Source organism: Daktulosphaira vitifoliae, unplaced genomic scaffold, assembly GCF_025091365.1.
Source record: "Daktulosphaira vitifoliae isolate Bord-2020 unplaced genomic scaffold, ASM2509136v1 Scaffold_5, whole genome shotgun sequence".
Lineage (NCBI taxonomy): Eukaryota > Metazoa > Arthropoda > Insecta > Hemiptera > Phylloxeridae > Daktulosphaira > Daktulosphaira vitifoliae.
In genome coordinates, this window is record NW_026099576.1 from 5,247,197 (window position 1) to 5,267,096 (window position 19,900).

The 19,900-nt window shown below is 31.1% G+C and overlaps 2 protein-coding genes across 11 annotated transcripts in view; both read left to right on the forward strand.

Annotated features, from left to right (window-relative positions):
* Positions 1-9,378, forward strand: part of LOC126908461 (uncharacterized) — a 47,197-nt gene extending 37,819 nt beyond the window's left edge. For 5 of the 10 annotated variants that reach the window (XM_050690544.1, XM_050690548.1, XM_050690547.1 and 2 more), the window contains 5 exons: positions 6,274-6,348; positions 8,133-8,207; positions 8,553-8,618; positions 9,050-9,103; positions 9,190-9,378. In XM_050690544.1, coding sequence (XP_050546501.1) covers positions 6,274-6,348; positions 8,133-8,207; positions 8,553-8,618; positions 9,050-9,103; positions 9,190-9,275 — 356 coding nt within the window. In that variant the 3' untranslated portion in view covers positions 9,276-9,378. Of the gene's footprint in view, positions 1-2,705; positions 3,639-4,833; positions 4,918-5,500; positions 5,579-6,273; positions 6,349-8,132; positions 8,208-8,552; positions 8,619-9,049; positions 9,104-9,189 lie in introns of those variants that run through there. The other 5 variants (XM_050690550.1, XM_050690549.1, XM_050690554.1 and 2 more) reach the window with 5 other exon arrangements.
* Positions 9,379-16,292: 6,914 nt separating this feature from the next.
* Positions 16,293-18,528, forward strand: LOC126907182 (uncharacterized). Its single transcript, XM_050688289.1, has 3 exons — positions 16,293-17,127; positions 17,211-18,087; positions 18,252-18,528. The coding sequence occupies exons 1-3, from the start codon at positions 16,293-16,295 to the stop codon at positions 18,526-18,528; spliced, it is 1,989 nt and encodes a 662-aa protein (XP_050544246.1).
* Positions 18,529-19,900: the final 1,372 nt, after the last annotated feature.

Genomic DNA, 19,900 nt, shown 5'->3' on the forward strand with positions numbered 1-19,900 from the left:
GCATCCAAATCCACCTTTGATATTGAATTGACGATCACGGATCTCTGGGTTGTGGGCTCTCAAGTTGAGGCACTCACAGTCCGTCATAGGATCGTCCCAGCATAGGTGCCAAACACATACTCGCCGTACACCACGACGCGCAACAATTTCGATCGCGTTAACCGGTTGTATACAAGTGGCGCTACAAATGATCGGCGGCCAAACATCCTCCCCCTTTGGGAGACGTCGGGATAAACAAAAAGAATGTGTCACAAATTGTCCGACGAAGATTTCTCGGTTGCAATTGTAAACCAGAAGTAACAGGTTAAAAAATAAATCGAACAAAAAATTAATAAAAAAAAACAATTTGGTATACACAATATAATTAACTGAAGAGCACTCACATATCAAGTGCCAATATAAGTACATGAACAATGTATAAAAAATAAATAAGAACAAAAAAAAATATTTTAATAATATAGCGGTTGGTCAGCACATAATACAATTGTTACAATAATCTTACCAACCATTAACCGTAACAAAAAACTCAATATTTTAATGGCTAGATAGTGGTTTCCCCGCGCGCAATGAGCTAACGTAGGCAACCTACCACTGGTAGCAGATAACGTGGAAGCGTATAAGAATTTTTTTTTTTTTTTAGTAAAAAAATTGATAATTAGAAATAACGACTTCATTACAAAAAATATAAAAATATAAAAAATATGAAAATACAAAAATGTAAAAAAAAATAAATCAATAAAAATGTGACTCATCCCTTTTATAATATTAAAACCTAAAAATGTATAATTTAAGGATGTATGGAATCATCAGGATCGGTGGGCAAAACTACTAATTTAACGACAGGCCGCACAAGTGTGCCCTGGGCGGTTTGAACGCGCACCACACGTACAATTTTATCGGGTCCCGGCATTAATGCTGTTATTCTACCTAAGCGCCACAACAACGGGGGACACGAATTATCTTTAATAATGACCGTGGCGCCCACACGATCATTTGGTTGATCAGTTAACCATTTAGCTCTTTGTTGTAAAGTGGACATCTATGCCAGAAAGCCTGGTGACAGTGGTCCAGCAACTTCCAGCGGTCAACTAGCGAACGGGGTGCGTCGAGTTCAGTACGCGGCGGAACAGCAAGTAACGGTTGTCCTATAAGAAAGTGCCCTGGCGTGAGGCAATCAAGATCCTGCGGATCAGTGGAACTGGGTACAAGAGGCCGAGAATTCAGAACGCTTTCTATTCGGCAAATGACGGTGGTGAATTCTTCATATGTAAACATATGAGCACCCATTACGCGTATTAATAATCGCATTGCTGAGCGAACGGCGGACTCCCACAATCCGCCCATGTGTGCAGCCGAAGGCGCATTAAAATGCCATTCACACATGGGCGTCGCTGCCGTTATTTTAATTTGAGACGCTGCGCTATTTATGAGGTTACGTAGCTGTTTATCAGCCCCGATAAAATTCATTCCACAATCCGAAAAAACTTGGGCTGGTAGGCCCCTACGAGCGACGAACCGATCGAAGGCAGCTAAAAAGGCTTCAGTAGACAGTTCCGTCACGACTTCTAGATGTACCGCTTTAACGGCGAAACAAACAAAAATGGCTAAATACACCTTATAAGTACGTGATTTTCTCAACCTTATTTCGCGCATTTGAAGCGTAATCGATTCCGACGCGCCTAAATACCTGGCATTCTGTAACACGCGCAGACGGTAAGTCAGCCATCCGGGGTTGCGGATTTACAGGTGCGTAACGCACGCACGTTGTGCATCGACTAATAACTTTATGTGCGACGGCCCGCGCAACAATTTCGATCGCATTAACCGGTTGTATACAAGTGGCGCTACAAATGATCGGCGGCCAAACACTTGTCAATATCCCACGTCCAAAACTGTGCTCCAATTCCAATATAATACCATTTTTTATTATATTTTATTAGGTTAAAAAAAAAAAAAACGTAAAATAAAAACTATCATCTACTAAAACTTATATACAATAACAAAAAAAAAGAAACACTTTTACCTCAAGTTACTCTATATATAATAAAATGATTTACTATATTTATATAAGTTAAAAATACTGGAATTAATATATATATAATAAGATTGAATTATATCGGGTATCAAATTTGTCTAAACAAATGACTCGGGTATATAGTCTTATTAAATTCATATTATACAATCTATTTTTTATTTAGACAAATAAAAAAAAATTTTTTTATAAATTTATATTTTAGGTTTTTTTTTTAAATCAGCGTTGAATTATATTCTATATATAACATTTTGTAATCTCGTGCTGTGATGCTTACTTCTGTATGACTACGGTATTAAGTAATGGAATAATTCGGGTACAACACCCTGGTTAATAACACTAAAATTGTTAAATATAATAATTATTGTTAATCAATCGGAATACACATCTGAAATAGAAAATTACAATTAATAGGGAACTAATTTTAAAGAATAAAATAATATCTTTAAAGTAAATTACTAGATAGTTTTTTATAAAACGTAAAATAAACTTCAAAAAGTATTTTAATATTAAAATTGAACTTCTTTATTGACAAAATTTACAAAATTATACTTCTATATCGTCATTATCAAGAATATAATAAATCATCTATTAATATAATTATTTGCAATATCCTAATAAATAAAATTAATGGAATCATATATTTAACTTAAAATATAGTGCGGTAAAATTTTTGATTTTTTAATTTAATGTGTTATTAAATTGTTAAGTTTATTTATTATTTTACAGTTTAATAAAAAAAAAATGTCGCTAATACGATTTCTCTGTTTCAGTTTATTTTTAATTTGTATTCTCAAGTTTTCTGAAGCAGAAAACAATACTAAAGAAAATGCGGATGCGTTAATCAATCTTTTCGCTAATGATAAGTGGAAAAATTTTAATGACGTGAAAGAAGTTTTTTTTTATAACAAAGTGTTCTTCTTAGAAACAAACTTTGAAAAAAGTATTGACTTATACAATTGCAATAATAAAGTACGAGTTGCTACACTTGTACTTGGCTGTTCGTATGTTAAAGATTTGAAGACTTTTTATTTTATGTTTGAACAATTTAGAACATATTGTGAAAAGCTATATGGCCAACAAAATCTCAAAACTTATGCTTATGATTGTACTAAAAAGTTATTGAAATTAATAAATAAATTATATTCATTGCTTAAAATAATGCAAGGAGCATTAAATGCTTTAGACATATTACATACTAATTCCTGGGACATAAGTAAAACACATGATTTTTTATTCATTCGTTTACTTTCTGATTTACAAAATAACCATGAAGATTTAAAGAATTACATTCACTTAAATCATCATTCAATAGTTACACAAGAATCCTTAAAAACTATAGCTACTTTTTTAGAAGATAAGCTGTTTATAATTAATAAACGGAGCACACATTGTAAATATAATCCTTATAATTTGTATGAGATGTGGCATGAATGGATAATAGAATATAAAACGAATGAATTCGATAAACTTCTTTTTTTTGATTATTTAAGTAAAAAGTTACATGAAATAATTAAGCAGATAATATTTGACAAATTTATGGATCTTGGTTTCAAATTCGAATTATGGGCCCAAAAGATTGTTGTACCAAAACAATTAAATTCTGGTATGATCGGTATTTTTGAAAAAATTAATCATTTTAAACTGGATTAAGAAAGTATATTACATTTCGATTTTTCTAAACGATACGTCAAAAGATCACAAATCGTATCTAATTGAATTTCTTACACTCAAAATTTAAAATATTTCCAATAATCCTCCAAAAAATTATATTTTTTAAAATCGGGAAATTTCAGTATTTTTTTTCATATTTGTTCTTAAAACTGCTATAAATTTTGAAGAATTATCGAACCAAAATAATTTTTTTATACGAAAAGCTTAAGTATTTCCTTTTAATCGACATATTTTTTTTGAAAATCTGACACTTTACTAGCCAATAGAAAGAAATTCAACTTTTTTATAAAAGTCATCTTTTTCAACTTAATTTTTAAAAATGTTTCAGAAATACTGACATTTTTATTTAATCTTAAATTAAAGTTTATATAATATACTTAACTATAAAAGAACATGTTGTCCTGACACCTTACCTTATATGTGGAAAAAGCTAGGTGCGTAGTTAAAAAATGCTATTTTGGTATTCAAATTATATATATTTTTTGTTTATTCTAAAATATCTTATTTTTCATTAAATTTATATATATATTTACTTTTAATTGAAGTCTATTGAGAAAAATAATTTCAAAAAATTAACCAAGTTATTATTAATTAAATTAAATTTTATTTGCTAACAAAGAATTTTAAATAGTTTTTTATTTAAATGTTATCATGATAATTCTATTCGAATTATAACTATAAATTTGAACAACGTATTATCATTTTTTTTTTTTTAATATTTTATATTTCACTAGTATATAATACTTTAAGGAGTTTTGTACTATTTATTTGTTTTTGTTTATTACTGGTTGATTTCATTACTCCATAATTAATTTTTGATAAATTAAGCTATTTGAAAAAGAAATTGGAAATCAAGAATATCCAACGAAGTGTCTTTGTATAAATATAATAAAAATTGATCATTTGTGACTAATATTATTTAAAATTAAAATTGTATTAATGCTAATGTTTAACAAAAATGCTATAATATTGTTTCCGATTAAGTATCCACGACTTTTTAGTAATTTTTTTGTCTTTTTGAGCAAAATATTTTTAGAATTTTTTTTAGTGTTAAATTAATATAATTTTAATTTTAGACATTATTATAGGATTTTTTTAAAATAATAATGATCAATTTCTTTTGATAGTTGTAGATATTAAACCAAATTATACATTTCCCGAAGAGATGATTGCACTAATACAAAATGAATCTAATGAGTATACTAAATTAAGTAAGCTATTTTATGAATATTAAGAGTGAATGATTAATCATGAAAAAATTAATTAATTGAAAAATAAAAATATTATATTCTTTTGTGTTTTGATGTTATTTAGACACAAGTTCTTATCAATTNTTGATGTTATTTAGGCACAAGTTCTTATCAATTTATGAATCATAAATTATTTTTTATGTTCATCTCTTATAAAGTAATTTTCGATTAATTAAGTGGTTTTAGGTAAATGATTGCCTCTGTATAAACATTACAAACTTGGCATNGCAAGGTAAATCGTTAATTTACAAAAATCGAATTTATGTTTTGATATATTATATTATTCGATTTTTGTGATTGGTCATGATGATTCTTAAATGGCGATATGTAGAATTGATAGATATACTACTTAATACATTGAGACCAATTGTAAAATATGTTAAATTTAGTAAAAATAATGCATGATTCTTAAATTTCAATTTTTGCTTTTTAAGTGAAATATTTTAAATATTTTTTAGTCTTAAATTAATATAATTTTAATTTTAAGTATTTGTATATGATTTCATTTTAAATAATAATGATTAATTTCTTTTGATAATTTTAGATAATAATATAAATCATGCATTTATCGATGAGATGACAGCACTAATACATAATGAATCTAAGGAAGATACTAAATTAAGTAAGCTATTGTATAAATACCAAGAGAATAATTTATCATGAATCACTTAATTAATCGAAAAATAAAAGTAATGTTTTCTTTTGTTTTTTGGTTTTTGGTTTTATTATGTACATGTTTTTCAATTTATAAATCATAAATATTTTTTTATGTTCATTTCTTATAATTTTTGATTAATTAAGTGGTTCAAGCAAAATCGTTAATTTCTAAAAATCGAATTCATATGTTGATATATTATATTATTTGATTTTTTTTATTGGTCATGATGATTCATTTGTGACGATATGTAGAATTGGTAGATATACGTAAAATATGTTAAATTTAGTAAAAGTAATGCATTTTAAAATCAAACAACTCATAGAAAATAACGTTGGAATGTATTACTAATTTACATCAAAAAGTATTCTTAAAAAGCGTTAATTTGATAGATTTTTCGGCTTGTTAGACTTTCGGAAACCTTTTCAAAAATTGAGTGAAAAAAATTATATGTGGTCGTAGATGGTCTCTTTAATAATTTTATATTGAATATAAAAAATAAAAAACGAAAATATCAACTGAAACTATTATTAAAATCGTACAAAATAATTATTTATTTTATTTAATTGCTTAAAAATCATTTTAGTATATAATAATTTTAAAATTTTGTAATTTACAATTAATACTTGCTAATTATATTTGATAACAATTTGTAACTATAGCAATCAGTAATGAAGAATTAGAAGTTCCGGTTGAAAATCCTGGAATGCCAGAAACAATAAACTTCTTTCCAGGAGGTAAAATATTTTAAATACAATTTATTTTATAATAAAAATTGTATAATGAATCATATTAGCATATTTTATGGTAATATGAAATAAAACTAAAAATAGATACAGGAAAAAAATGTAATTTTTTTTCATGAGTTTTTTATGTACAATATATTTAAGGATTTTATATTTTTATTTAGAATTTTCTTCATATTTCAAAAAATAATTAGCTAACCAGAATCATTTTCTCAGTTCATCGCACATTATTACAAGTTCTTATATATAATAAATAGCAATATTGTATAATTGTTATTGTTTTGTAAGAGGCTGCTAGACCGTAGTATGTCTAATTGTGCACCGCACTAGAATGCCGTTTTACCTTAAGCATGTTTAAATCGCTATTATTGTAGTGGGAGAAGGGTCACCTGGGAGGATGACGGCTAACTGTACATCCAATAAGTAATGAGAATAGACAATAATTATTGTAATTATTAATTATAATTAAATAACAAATAACCACACATATTAGAAGTTCTTCAATGAGTATCTTAAATTAAGGGGTAACGGGGGCCGTTAAATACTAATGGCCGTCGAAGCGGCATAAAACAAAATAATTAAACTCAATTAAAACAAATAATGAATAACATTAAAAAATAATATAAACTAAGCTGAATAGATGAAGTTTCTTGATAGTGACGAGTGGACTGTATGAGATCTTGTGTTAATGGTGTCGAACATCTGAGTATCTAGAGTCAGAGAGTAGATCCAGGCACGTAATGGCAGATGAGAACAGACTTTGGCATGAAGATATTTAGTAATCGTCAGGGCCCAATCACTGGTGGAACACTTTGAACACAAGGGTACAATAAACAAATATAAAAATAACGGCATACAATGGCCAGAAAATTTATCATTCAAGCGAAGACGCTTGCGACAAAAAAGAAAAGATAATACATAAAACAATTAACTGACTGACTAACGACAATGAACTGTACAGTGTACACGGATGAAAATTGACACAAAGGTCATTGATTTGCCGAGCTGGGTGGGCAAGGGGGTAAGTAAAGCAAGACGCTGGAGATTAGCTACCATACAATATAATATAATCAACGACGTTTTTAACAACTGGTCTACAAGATCTTTGCTAAAGACTTTCTGTACCTAACAGTTATAGTCTTCGTATGTAATATTAACTAACATAATTTTGACTATTTCAATAAAAATTAGATGATTAAATATCATTTTAGCATATAATAAGGCTTAAATTTGTTAATTTGATATTTAATAATGAGAGTTTTGGTTTGGTTAGAGTTTGATATAAAATGAAAATTTAGTTATGGTTCAATTCGAACATAAAGTTAGGGTTAACATTATCACTCTTAATAAGAAAACATTAAATCAATAAGATATTATGTACCAAAAAATTAGATATTGAATTAGTTTCAGAAAAATGATCTAATTGCTATACTCAATTTAGTCCTTTTTATATGGTATAAAACGAATAAATCGCTTAAAGTGAGAAATAAAAGAAAAAATTAGCAAAATGTAATTATTTTTAAAAATAAATGAAAAAAATTATAATTTTTTTTTCATGAGTATTATAAGTACAAACTATTTAATTTTTTATATATTTTTATCTAGAGATTTCTCAAATTTCAAAAAATAATTAAGCAAAATTATTTTTTGGCACATAGCACGTTATTGATTTAAAATTCAAATATATAACAAATAACAAAATTATAATATTGTTTTGTTCTCAAAAGTAATATAATCTAATATCATTTTAACGATGTAATAACTTGTAATTATAGTAATCTGTAATAAAGAATTAGAAGTTCCAGATGTAAATCCAAGAACGCCAGAACTAATAAACTTTTTTCAAGAAGGTAAAATATCGATAATTTATTTTATAGTAAAAATTGTATATCGAATCATATTAGCATATTTTATGGTAATATGAAACAAAAATAAAAGTATATAAATAGATAAAAAATACCTTCTCAGATTCTCATCGTAGCTAAAATTCATTTTTTTATTTCATGAGTTTTATAAGTACTTGCTATTTAAAAGTTTTGACTATTTATTTAAAATTTTCTTTGGTTTACAAAAAATAATTAACTAACCAAAGTCATTTTCTCAGTTCATAGCACATTATACATAATAAATAACAAAATTGTATAATTGTTTAGTCCTCATAAATTATTTTAACTGACATCATTTTGACTATTTAGATAAAGATTTAAAAGTTACATCTGAAGATCCTAAAACGATAGAATTAATCGACTTTTTTGAAAAAGGTAAAAGGATTATTTAACGACTTGTAATAATCGTTTTTAATAAAAAATAAATAAAGAAAAAAGTATGTGGGGCTGTTAATAAGTTCAAGATATTTAAGGAGTTTTATATTTATACATTTAAACCTAACAAAACTCATAATGACACTCCGACCGAAAATACTTTTTAATATAACCCTTTTATTGTTATTACTTAGTAATATTATCACCTAGTTGTGTAATAAACTAATCGATTATCAACAATTTCGTCAGTTTATACAATTTTAAGAATGAATTTTGCAGTAGTCCTAGAAGACTAAATTATTTTTATTTAGTTCATAGCACATAATTGATTTTAAGTTCTTATATATAATAAATAACACAATTGTATTATTGTTTGGTCCTCATAAATAATTATAACTAACATAATTTTGACTATTTTAATAATAAATTAGAAGTTCCATCTGGAGATCCTAAAACGCCAGAATTAATAGACTTTTTGGAACAAGGTAAAAGGACTATTTAACGATTTGTAATAATCGTTTTTATCTATTTTAAATACTTTATCGACGTAATATTTGTATTGTTTATTTAGGATTGAACCCTGGTGTGTCAACAGAAGACATTTTAGAACCACTGGACATTGATAAAAAAAAAATAACTATGTTTAATTTTTTATAAATAAACATTACTCATCAGTAAATATAAAAACTAATGATAAATGTCCTATTTTTTTCTATGTTAATATATATATCTCAATAAAATTTTAATTACATTTTGTTTATCTATGTTGTATTTATTAAATCGTCTTAAATACTCTTGTATAAACTAGTCAAGATTATAAACTAGTTTATAATTTTTTTGTTATGTCTATTTATTTATTTTGTCGTACAAGAGAATGCGCGAATGAACTTTTTTCTGACACAGCGATACCAAAAATTCATTATTTTTGCCGCTGACCACTAGATAAGGAGACAAAAGAGAATAAATTAAATTAAAATTGACCACAAACAAAATTTGACCACGTCTTGGATACACGAAACGAAGACATTTATAAAGTACGTGATATTTTAGAAATTGAAAATATTGTAGATCCTTACGGAAACCTAATAACTAGATTATTTATTAATAAGGAACTAGCAGATCATGTAGCTTTTGGAATAATCCACCAATTTTTTAAAATTAAACACTATCTAAAGATTTACATCGAAACATTTCCTTTAATAATGATTTTAATCACAGTCAGATATCAATATACTTGACCAAACTATGCTACGTCACCACTGTGTCACGGCCCCCCTGTGCAGGACTCTTTTTATTCTCATAAAATTTTCTATTTAATAATGCAGATTTCATACTTGAAGTTGAGCTAAAAGTTATGGTAACAAATTCAACTTTTTTTAATTATAAACTTTAAAAAAATCATCTTTGAAATACCAAATCAAATAGATTAAAAATGATATTTTGGACTGATTTAAAATATTAAAAATCAAAATCTGTTATAATTTTAAAACAATTTTTGTGTTTTTAATTATTTTTATTTATCGTAATAAATCATTTCAATAGAAATATTAATAATTTCTATGAAACTTTTTTTGTTTAAATTGATGATACAATTGATATATTCAGAACTATTTTCCTTATAGTTATATCCTATAGTTTTTAGCTAATTAGTAATAATATCAATAATGATTGGTGATGAAAAACATATAATTGCTGATTTGAAATTAGCACAAAAATTTGAATAATAAAAGTTTGTTTTTGACTGATGAAAATTTTTTGCAGACCATTTATTTATAATTAACAACAAATTATTATCTAAAAAGTTCTGGCTGAAGCCCTTCAATTTTAATACACGTTTGTCATAAAAATAAGATCTACTTTAGTATTTTTTATGAATTCTCCGATAAAATTACAATACTTAATTATTAAATATCAATTCCATTCTACATTAAATTGCTTTAATAGATGTTTATTCATAAATTACACTTATAAATCAAATACTAATTAGGAATAATGATAGAAATAGGAGTTGATTTTACTTTTAGAATAATCAACCAATTTCTGAAAATTAAACACTATCAACAGATTTGCATCAATGCGTTTTTATGGTAGTGATTTTAATTACTGTCAGATATAATCTATACTGGACCCAACTATGTTCCTACTGTGCTAGGATTATTATTTATTTATTTGCGTCGTACACGATGTTTCACAGCAGAGACCCAAGAACCGCTTGTTACTGGTCTGATTCTCCGGGCCGAGGATTCTCGTAAGAGATAAGCCGATCACTAAAGTACTACCAGATCATCCGTTCGAGGTACGGTGGCACCTGAAACGCGTCCAGCGTTCCGAGGACCATCGCATGGAGTTGAAAGCATTTCGGATGTCCTGGTTCACCGCCACTCCGAAGCACTGCTTATTTTTGGCCCTGAAGAGGGAGACCGCATCGTCTGTGTACTTTCCCCTCCTAAACTGACATTTTTATATATCTTAAATTAAAGTTAATGTAATGTACTTTATTATAGAATAAAATTAATTCGGACTTTCTTTTATCTTCATGGTAAAAATGACTACCGTATTCCATTTTTATGTTAAAATTCTCGTTTTTAAATTTTTAATTTTTAATATTTTTAGAACTTTTTTATAAAAGTTTATTTTTTATTAAAGTTTTTTATTATGTGATTTTTTTTTTTAGCTCTCATTTATTTTCTCATCTCTTACTTGACCTATTTTTACAAGAAAAATACAAAAAAAATATTGAGTTTTTCTGATAAATTTACTGTATAATTTACTTAATAGTAATTATAAAATTTACTGACTGCATATTAATCTTAACAATAAAGTTTTTTTAATTCTCAAAATATTTTTTATTTAATGATGTCAATTTCAAACTTGCAAGTTGTGTTAAAAGTTATGGTAAATAAATTCAACTTTTTTTTATCATATATAAACTTTCACAATAACAATTTTTTTATGTGTAAATACTTTTGATTATGATGAAAATCCTGTGTATTCATTCATAAGTAACTAACAGTTTTGAAAAGTATTGCATTAGTCCCTTTAAATTTTTATATGCATTAAAAGTAAATTGTAGTACTGGTTTTGTTCCCATTCACGACGAATGATGGTAATAATTACCATTATTGATGATAATATTGTCATCTTTTGATGCATATTTCAGTAAAATCGGTCCAGTAAGAGTTAAACTATGTTTTAAGCTTTACATAAAAGCTAAAAAGATCTATTAAGTTTTTTTTTTTTAATAGCAAAGCTACCAGAATTGGAGGGTGGAGTATGATAATTTTTCTTGTTAATTGACTTTAAAACTAGACAATTTGTTCTTCATACTTTTATAATATTTTATATTATTTTTGTTTTTCAAGAACTTTTTACTGGTTTGAAGTGAGTATTTTAAGATGATTTAATAAATAAAACTTAGATAAATGAAAATTTAATTGAATTTTTAATTTGATAAATATATATAGAAACAAATAGAACATTTCTCATTCATTTTTATATTAACAAACTAAGTAATATTTACTCATAAAAAATTAAACATGGTTATTTTTTTTGTCATTGTCTATTGGTTCTAAAATTTTTCCTGGTGATATATCAAGGTTCGATCCTAGATAAAAAATAGCATTATATTAATATATAATTACATAGATTATTGTAAACACAATAACGTTAAATTGTAGCAGATTAGTAATTTTATAGTAAATAAATGAATTGCTCTTATAAAATAATTCACTAATAAAGAAAAGTTCAAATATTGATGCTAAAACAGCTATTGACAATGTATATATTTTTCTTAATACTTTTATAAATTCATTTATATTATTTTGGTTTTTCAAGAACTTTTTACTGGTTTGAAGTGAGTATTTTATGATTTTTTGATTAATAAAAAATATATAAATAAAAATTTAATTAAATATTTAATTTTTATGTTCAATACGAGCAAAAAAAATATCAAATTTCTTACTAATTTTTATATTGAAGAAATAAGTAGTGTATACTTATATAAATTTATACGTGGTTATTTTGTGTTTATCAGTGTCCATTGGCTCTAAAATGTCTTCTGATGACACTTCAGGGTTCAATCCTAAATAAACAATACAAATAATACGTTGATAAAGTATTTACAATAGTTAAAAACGATTATTACAAATCGTTAAATAATCCTTTTACCTTTTTCAAAAAAGTCGATTAATTCTATCGTTTTAGGATCTTCAGATGTAACTTTTAAATCTTTATCTAAATAGTCAAAATTATGTTAGTTATAATTATTTATGAGGACTAAACAATAATACAATTGTGTTATTTATTATATATAAGAACTTAAAATCAATTATGTGCTATGAACTAAAAAAATAATTTAGTCTTCTAGGACTACTGCAAAATTCATTATTAAAATTGTATAAACTGTCGAAATTGTAAATAATCGACTATTTTATAACATAACTAGTTGGTAATATTACTAAGTGATAACGTTAATAGGGTTCCATTAAAAAGTATTTTCGGGTCGGGGGGTTATTATCTGTTTTGTTAGATTTAAATATATAAATATAAAACCCCATAAACATCTTGCACTTATTAACAGACCCAATTACTTTTTTACATGTTTATCTATACAGGGAGATTTTTTTATCATAATCCATTTAATTACTTACAGAGTAATAATAATTTAAACATTTTTTTTGGTTTTCTTTAGTTACACATTATTCTTGAATTATTAACTATTAACTATTTAAAAAATTTGATGTTCATCCTTTATGCCTTGTAAGGGTGTCAACTTTTTTTTTTTAAATGGGAACACATATTTTTAATTTAATAAAATGTTTGGATTTTTAATTTAATAGTAAATGGAATTTGAATTTTTAGTATAACTTAATTTGTTTATTAGATATAAACATTTAAAGTTTCAAATTTTTGAATTAATATACAAGTATAATACACAAGGAATTACAAATATAGGTAGCTAATTGGTTTTTTATAACATTGATATTAGCAGGTACACAGCATTGTTATTATCAATTGTAGTAAGGCAAATTATTGTGAGTTTATAAATACACTAACTGACAATACAGAAAGTATATCTATTGATAATCATAATTGATAATAAACAATCCTTGACTGAGACAGCAATGTCATAAAAATCCAATTAGCTACCTGTATTTACAATTCCATGTGTATTATACATACAGGGTGTTCAGTAAGTCAGGAAACGGGTTTCTATTGTTCTCATTGTTTGTAACAATGAGAACAATAGATACCCGTTTCCTGACTTACTGAACACCCTGTATATATTAACTCAAAAATTTGAAACTTTAAATGTTTATATCTAATAAACTAATAAAGTTATATTAAAAATTTAAATGCCATTTACTATTGAATTAAAAACTCAAACATTTTATTAAATTAAAAATACGTGTTATCATTTAAAAAAACAAAGTTGACACCCTTACAAGGCATAAAGGATGAACATAAAATTTTTTAAATAGTTAATAGTTAATAATTCAAGAATAATGTGTAACTAAAGAAAACCAAAAAACAATGTTTAAATTATATATATTCTGTAAGTAATTGATTGGGTTATGATAAAAAAATCACTCTGTATATTATGTTATTTTAATTTAAATATTATTAACTTCTTCACACCTCTCTTCACATATTTAAAGCACTTAAGCAGTACTATATGTTATTGGGTTGGCGCTTTAATATTTTTCTGGGGTCATAAAACAATAATAGTAAGAAGTATAATAATAACAATACTATATTACAATGGTACAACAGATATACAATAATAATTAGTATAGTCTAAAATAGAGAGAAATAAAATATTATTTAAAATTACTGTTAACAGAGATTTTAATATATATATAAAATAATATTAATTTTAAGGACCCAACTANGATTTTAATATATATATAAAATAATATTAATTTTAAATTTTAATTAGAAAAAATGTAAAGGAGAAAAATAATTAATTAGAAATTAAATAACGAAGCCAGTATTTATCACGAAAGATATGATGGAACTAATAGGATAATAATAAAATAATAATAATAAAGTTAAGAATATTACCTACAGATAGAGGATTAATATTGTGTGTGGCTAAGAGGCTAAATAGAATATGTCTTCTGTTAATTAGTAGGCCAGGAAATTCACAGTAAAAAGGGGTAAATAAGCATGGAGCTTCATTATCATATAGAGGACAGAAGGGAATTGAGTTTAAGGAAAGATGGAATAAATGGTAGAGAAGCAGATTATAACCTAAACTAAGTCTAGAGTAATTATAAATGATATTTCTGAGAAAGACAAGGTAATGAATCAATGGTTAATGTGTTATGGAAGAAGATATCAAGTGACATCAACATAGTAGTTTTGAATTTTACCGCAGACCAGCTGTCCAAGCATGCGGATAAAAATGTATTAAGTTATTACTTATGGGTATAAGAAACTGAAGAAAATAATTAATTTTAGCCCCAGGTTGTATACCGTAATACAGTGTAAGAAATTTGCCCAGCGTGCAGCTTTCAAGAAAGTCAAACGAAAATGAGAAAGCAATATCAGCTTAGGAACCAGTTTGAGACCTAAATAAGTGTCACTATCAGAGGGGGATGTTTATCCCATGAAGAGTAATTAAGGGGGATACGGGTGATAAGCATTTTCTAGTGAAAATTATTAACTAGCTTTTCATTGAGACAAATTATTAAAATATATTATTTTAATAGAGTTAAAAAGAAGGGAAAGGGAGTTAAGGGCAGTATGAATTGATACATGAGAAGAGAAAGATACAATAATATCGCCAATTTAACAAACAGTAAAATAGAGTAATATGTTCACATACTATAGGTTAACAACATACCTCTGCGTGCTAAGATCTGTACCTTCATGCTCGTTGACGTCGAAGTGTGGACAAAGGAGGCTTTCGTGTGAGCGGTACAAACAATTGTGCAGAGAAGGGAGAAAATGGACCAAAAATCGGTCCTCAGGATGGGGTAGGGAGACGGAATGACTAGTACGTTCCACGTAAAGAGGGTGATAGACCCATTATTCTACGGGACCGATGAATAGTCCAGACCACATATCTATAATATAGTCACATTAAACCTAGGTCATCATTTGAATGCTTGAAAATATGTAGAAAACATCATTGCGGTCTTTTCATAAAGATAACGGTATTATTTAATATTTCACGTTGGCATAACCACCTACGATATACAAATGTATGTTGGATTTGAAATATTGTAATAATTAGCCAAAAATTGAAAATTGTCTCCCCACTTGTAGATCGAATAGCCTGATCTCAGCTGTTTTTTGAAATGGAATAACACGAGATCGTACCTACCCTAGATCACTCAGTGGATGACTGTAAAAATTCCATAAAATACTACATAGAAGATTGGAAAGCATACCACATAAATATACAAAAAGGGTTGTGGCGGTCGGATGTTCTAGAGAGTTCCGCCGCCGCCTCTAGAAGATTCCTCTGACTATTTAAGGGCAAGATCGTCGCTCCAGTAATTCAATCGATCAGTCAATCACTTACGCACTCTGTCTTAAACGCGCTTCGTCTCTCGCTGTTATTTGTTAGTTCGTTGTAATATAGTATAGTTGTTATTAAATCGTAAAAGTGTTTATTACTTCTATATATTACACCTCGCTACATTGGTGACCTCGACGATAACAAGTATGAACGCCGAAGAACTTCGCAATCAATTGGAGGAGTTACACCAAGAAAACGCTCGCCTTGCAGCACTACAAACCCAGCAATATCCAACAGCTTCAGTGAATCGCGTTGCCGTCAAGTTGCCACCTTTCTGGTTCGAAAGACCGAGCTTATGGTTCTCACAGGTTGACTCGCAGTTTGCAATCTCGGGAATAACAAGTGAGGAAACAAAATTTAATTATGTTGTGGCTCAGCTTGATACGCGTTACGCCGCCGAAGTAGAGGATATTATTACTAACCCACCGCCTACTGAACGCTACAAACATCTACGCGCAAAACTCGTTGAACGGTTGTCTATCTCAGAAGAACAACGTGTGCGGCAACTCATCAATGAAGAAGAACTAGGTGACCGTAAGCCATCACAGTTCTTACGACATCTCCGTTCCCTTGCCGGCACTACTACATTACAAGACAATATTTTACGTCAACTTTGGCTCCGCCGTCTACCATCACATGCACAAGCTATTTTAACCGCACAATCAGAGCTTCCTCTGGATAAGGTAGCCGAGCTGGCTGACAAAATTGTTGAAGTGCAGCCAGCCCCCTCGCAATTCGTCCATGCTGTTGCCACGACGAACAATAAAAAGGAACTCGATGTTTTAGCCGCCATTGAAGCACTCGCAAAACAGGTAAGCGAATTATGTGCTAAACGCCCGCAACGTTCCCGCTCTAGGTCACGTAACCGTTCAAACGTGGAACTGACTAACGGCAAAGGATGGTGTTGGTATCATAGCACTTATGGAGAAAAGGCTGCCAAATGTAAGGCTCCCTGCAAGTATCAGGAAAACTCCAACGACAGTCAGTAGCGGCGGCAACAGACTGTCCGAACCCGAGCAGCCGCCTGTTTGTTACAGATCAAATAACAAAACGCCAATTTTTAGTCGACTCCGGTTCCGACTTATCTTGTTACCCTCAACAGCTACTATGGGAACAACGCCATGCCACCGATTACGACCTCAGCGCGGCCAACAACAGTACCATAAAAACTTACGGGACGGTCCATCTCAATTTGAATTTAGGACTTCGACGCAGTTTCCCGTGGAGTTTTATTGTCGCCGACGTGAGTACTCCTATCATTGGTTCCGACTTCATGGCATACTACCATTTGCTGCCGGATTTCCGTACCAAACGTCTTATTGATGGTGTCACAGGCTTGGCTGTGAATGGTAAGGTTTCCTCTGTAAATCAATGCAGCATAAAATCAGTTGCCAACACTTCCCCTTGGACTGCACTTCTCGCAGAATTTCCGGACATCACACGTCCCACCGGATTGCCCAGGACAATAAAACATCAAACAGTGCACCACATTCTTACGACACCTGGTCAGCCAATAGCCTGCCGCCCACGCCGCTTAGCTCCAGGTAGACTAAAAATCGCCAAACAGGAATTCGCGGAAATGGTCAAGGCAGGTACCGCTAGACCTTCAAGCAGTCCGTGGTCTTCACCATTACATTTAGCACCGAAAGGGGAGAACAGCTGGCGTCCTTGCGGTGATTACCGCGCGCTGAACGCCCGAACTATACCAGACTCCTATCCAGTCAGACACATACATGATTTCTCGCACAACCTGGCTAATTGCACGCTATTTTCCACAATCGATCTGGTAAAGGCTTACCATCAAATACCTGTTAATCCGGACGATATATGCAAAACAGCCATTACCACTCCATTCGGACTTTACGAATTTCCTTTTATGACATTCGGATTGCGAAATGCTGGACAAACTTTTCAACGCTTCATAGACGAAGTTACCAATGGGTTGGACTTCTGTTATGCATATATTGATGACATTTTGGTATTCTCTAAATCGGAAGAGGACCACAAACAGCATTTACGCACTCTTTTCGGGAGACTTTCTGACTACGGTGTTGTCGTTAACCCGCAAAAATGTGTATTAGGTTCGCCTGAGGTGAAATTTCTAGGTTACCACCGGAACGCGTCGACGCCCTACGACAGTATCCATTGCCAAAATCTATGCAAGGATTACGCCGGTTTTTGGGAATGGTAAATTTTTATCGCCGGTTTATTCCCAAAGCTGCCGACCTGCAAGCACCACTTCACGGTATTCTCAAAGGCCCGAAGACAAAAGGTTCCCAACCGATAGAATGGACTCCCGAGGTAGAAAAAGCGTTCACCACATGCAAAGAAAGTCTTGCGACCGCTACTCTTTTAGCACATCTTCATCCAGCCATTAAGTAAGAAATAATAAACATTAAGTGTTTATTATTTCAATATATTACACCTCGCTACAGGGTTTACATAAAATATCAAAAGAATATTGAATTCGATTTTAACCTTGGGTAGATTGAATATTGAGTTTTACTGGAGAAATAGTTATACGTGAATTAACATAAGTTGAAACAGTCCAGTGTCTCTTCGGAAAACTTTTTTTTTTTTTTTTCCAATCACGACCGGCCTACATGTGGGCCGCCCCGGAACTACCGTTAGGTATTACCTCAGGGCGGCCCACGCCGTCTCTATAACTCACACCACCACGTTGTGAATCAGCCCGAAATTAATCAAGAGCTGATTCACAACGTGGTGTGGCCTCCCCCGTTAGCCGGATCCCAAAAGTCGGGATCCGTTGCCCGGGTTGCACCACGTGGAGGTGGGGGCAGGACTTTGCGAAGGGGGAATAAAATAACTCACAAACACGTAAACATAAACACACGAATACCTAAGGCGCCGGTCTAAACCAGCGCCTTAGGTCCTCCTGCACCGGGCGGCGCGGCTGGCGCTGCCTCAGGCGTTCGGCTTCCTCTTTCCTTTTCAGGACGGATTCGGCGAACGCCTGGACGAGCCTCCACGCCTCCCGGCATCCCAACATCAGGTCCACCAAGGACCCGACGCGGATCGTGGACCCCAGACGGGACTCCAGCGAGTCCCGTTCCTGGGCCCACGCCTCGCACCGGAAGAGGGTGTGCAGAGCGTTGTCTGCCTCTCCCGGGCGATCCTGGCAGTGGTCGCACGTCGGCGCGGCTGCCCTCCGAATACCGTGAAGGTATTCGTTGAAGCAGCCGTGGCCGGACAACACTTGCGTGAGACGGTAAGACATCTCACCGTGTGTCCGGGCCACCCACCTCTCCAGGCGGTCGGGTCCTATGAGGGACCTGGTCCACTCGCNTGATATATCACCGTGTGTCCGGTCCACCCACTTCTCTAGGCGGTCGGGTCCTATGAGGGACCTGGTCCACTCGCCTCTCGTCGTTTCCTCCGAGAGGCGAGCCCGCCACCGGAGCATGGTGGTCCGCCGGAGCGCCAACCGGTCCTCGGGTTCGAGGGGTCGGTCGCGNTTCCTCGGGTTCGAGGAGTCGGCCGCGCTCTCGGCGGAGCTCATGTCCGGCGGCCCGTTCCGCGGCTAGCAGGTCGGCGGGCGGCAGTGACGACAGTATTCCCGCCGCCACTCCGGAGACCGTTCGGTAAGCCGACACGGTCCGGATCGNCAGGGCTTCGCTGTTTCTGGGCGAATACTCGAGGGTATCCGCCCAGACCGGGGACCCGTACAGGAGGACCGAGTGAATGACGCTGACGAGGAGTCTGCGCCGCATCTCCCTCGGTCCTCCCAGATTGG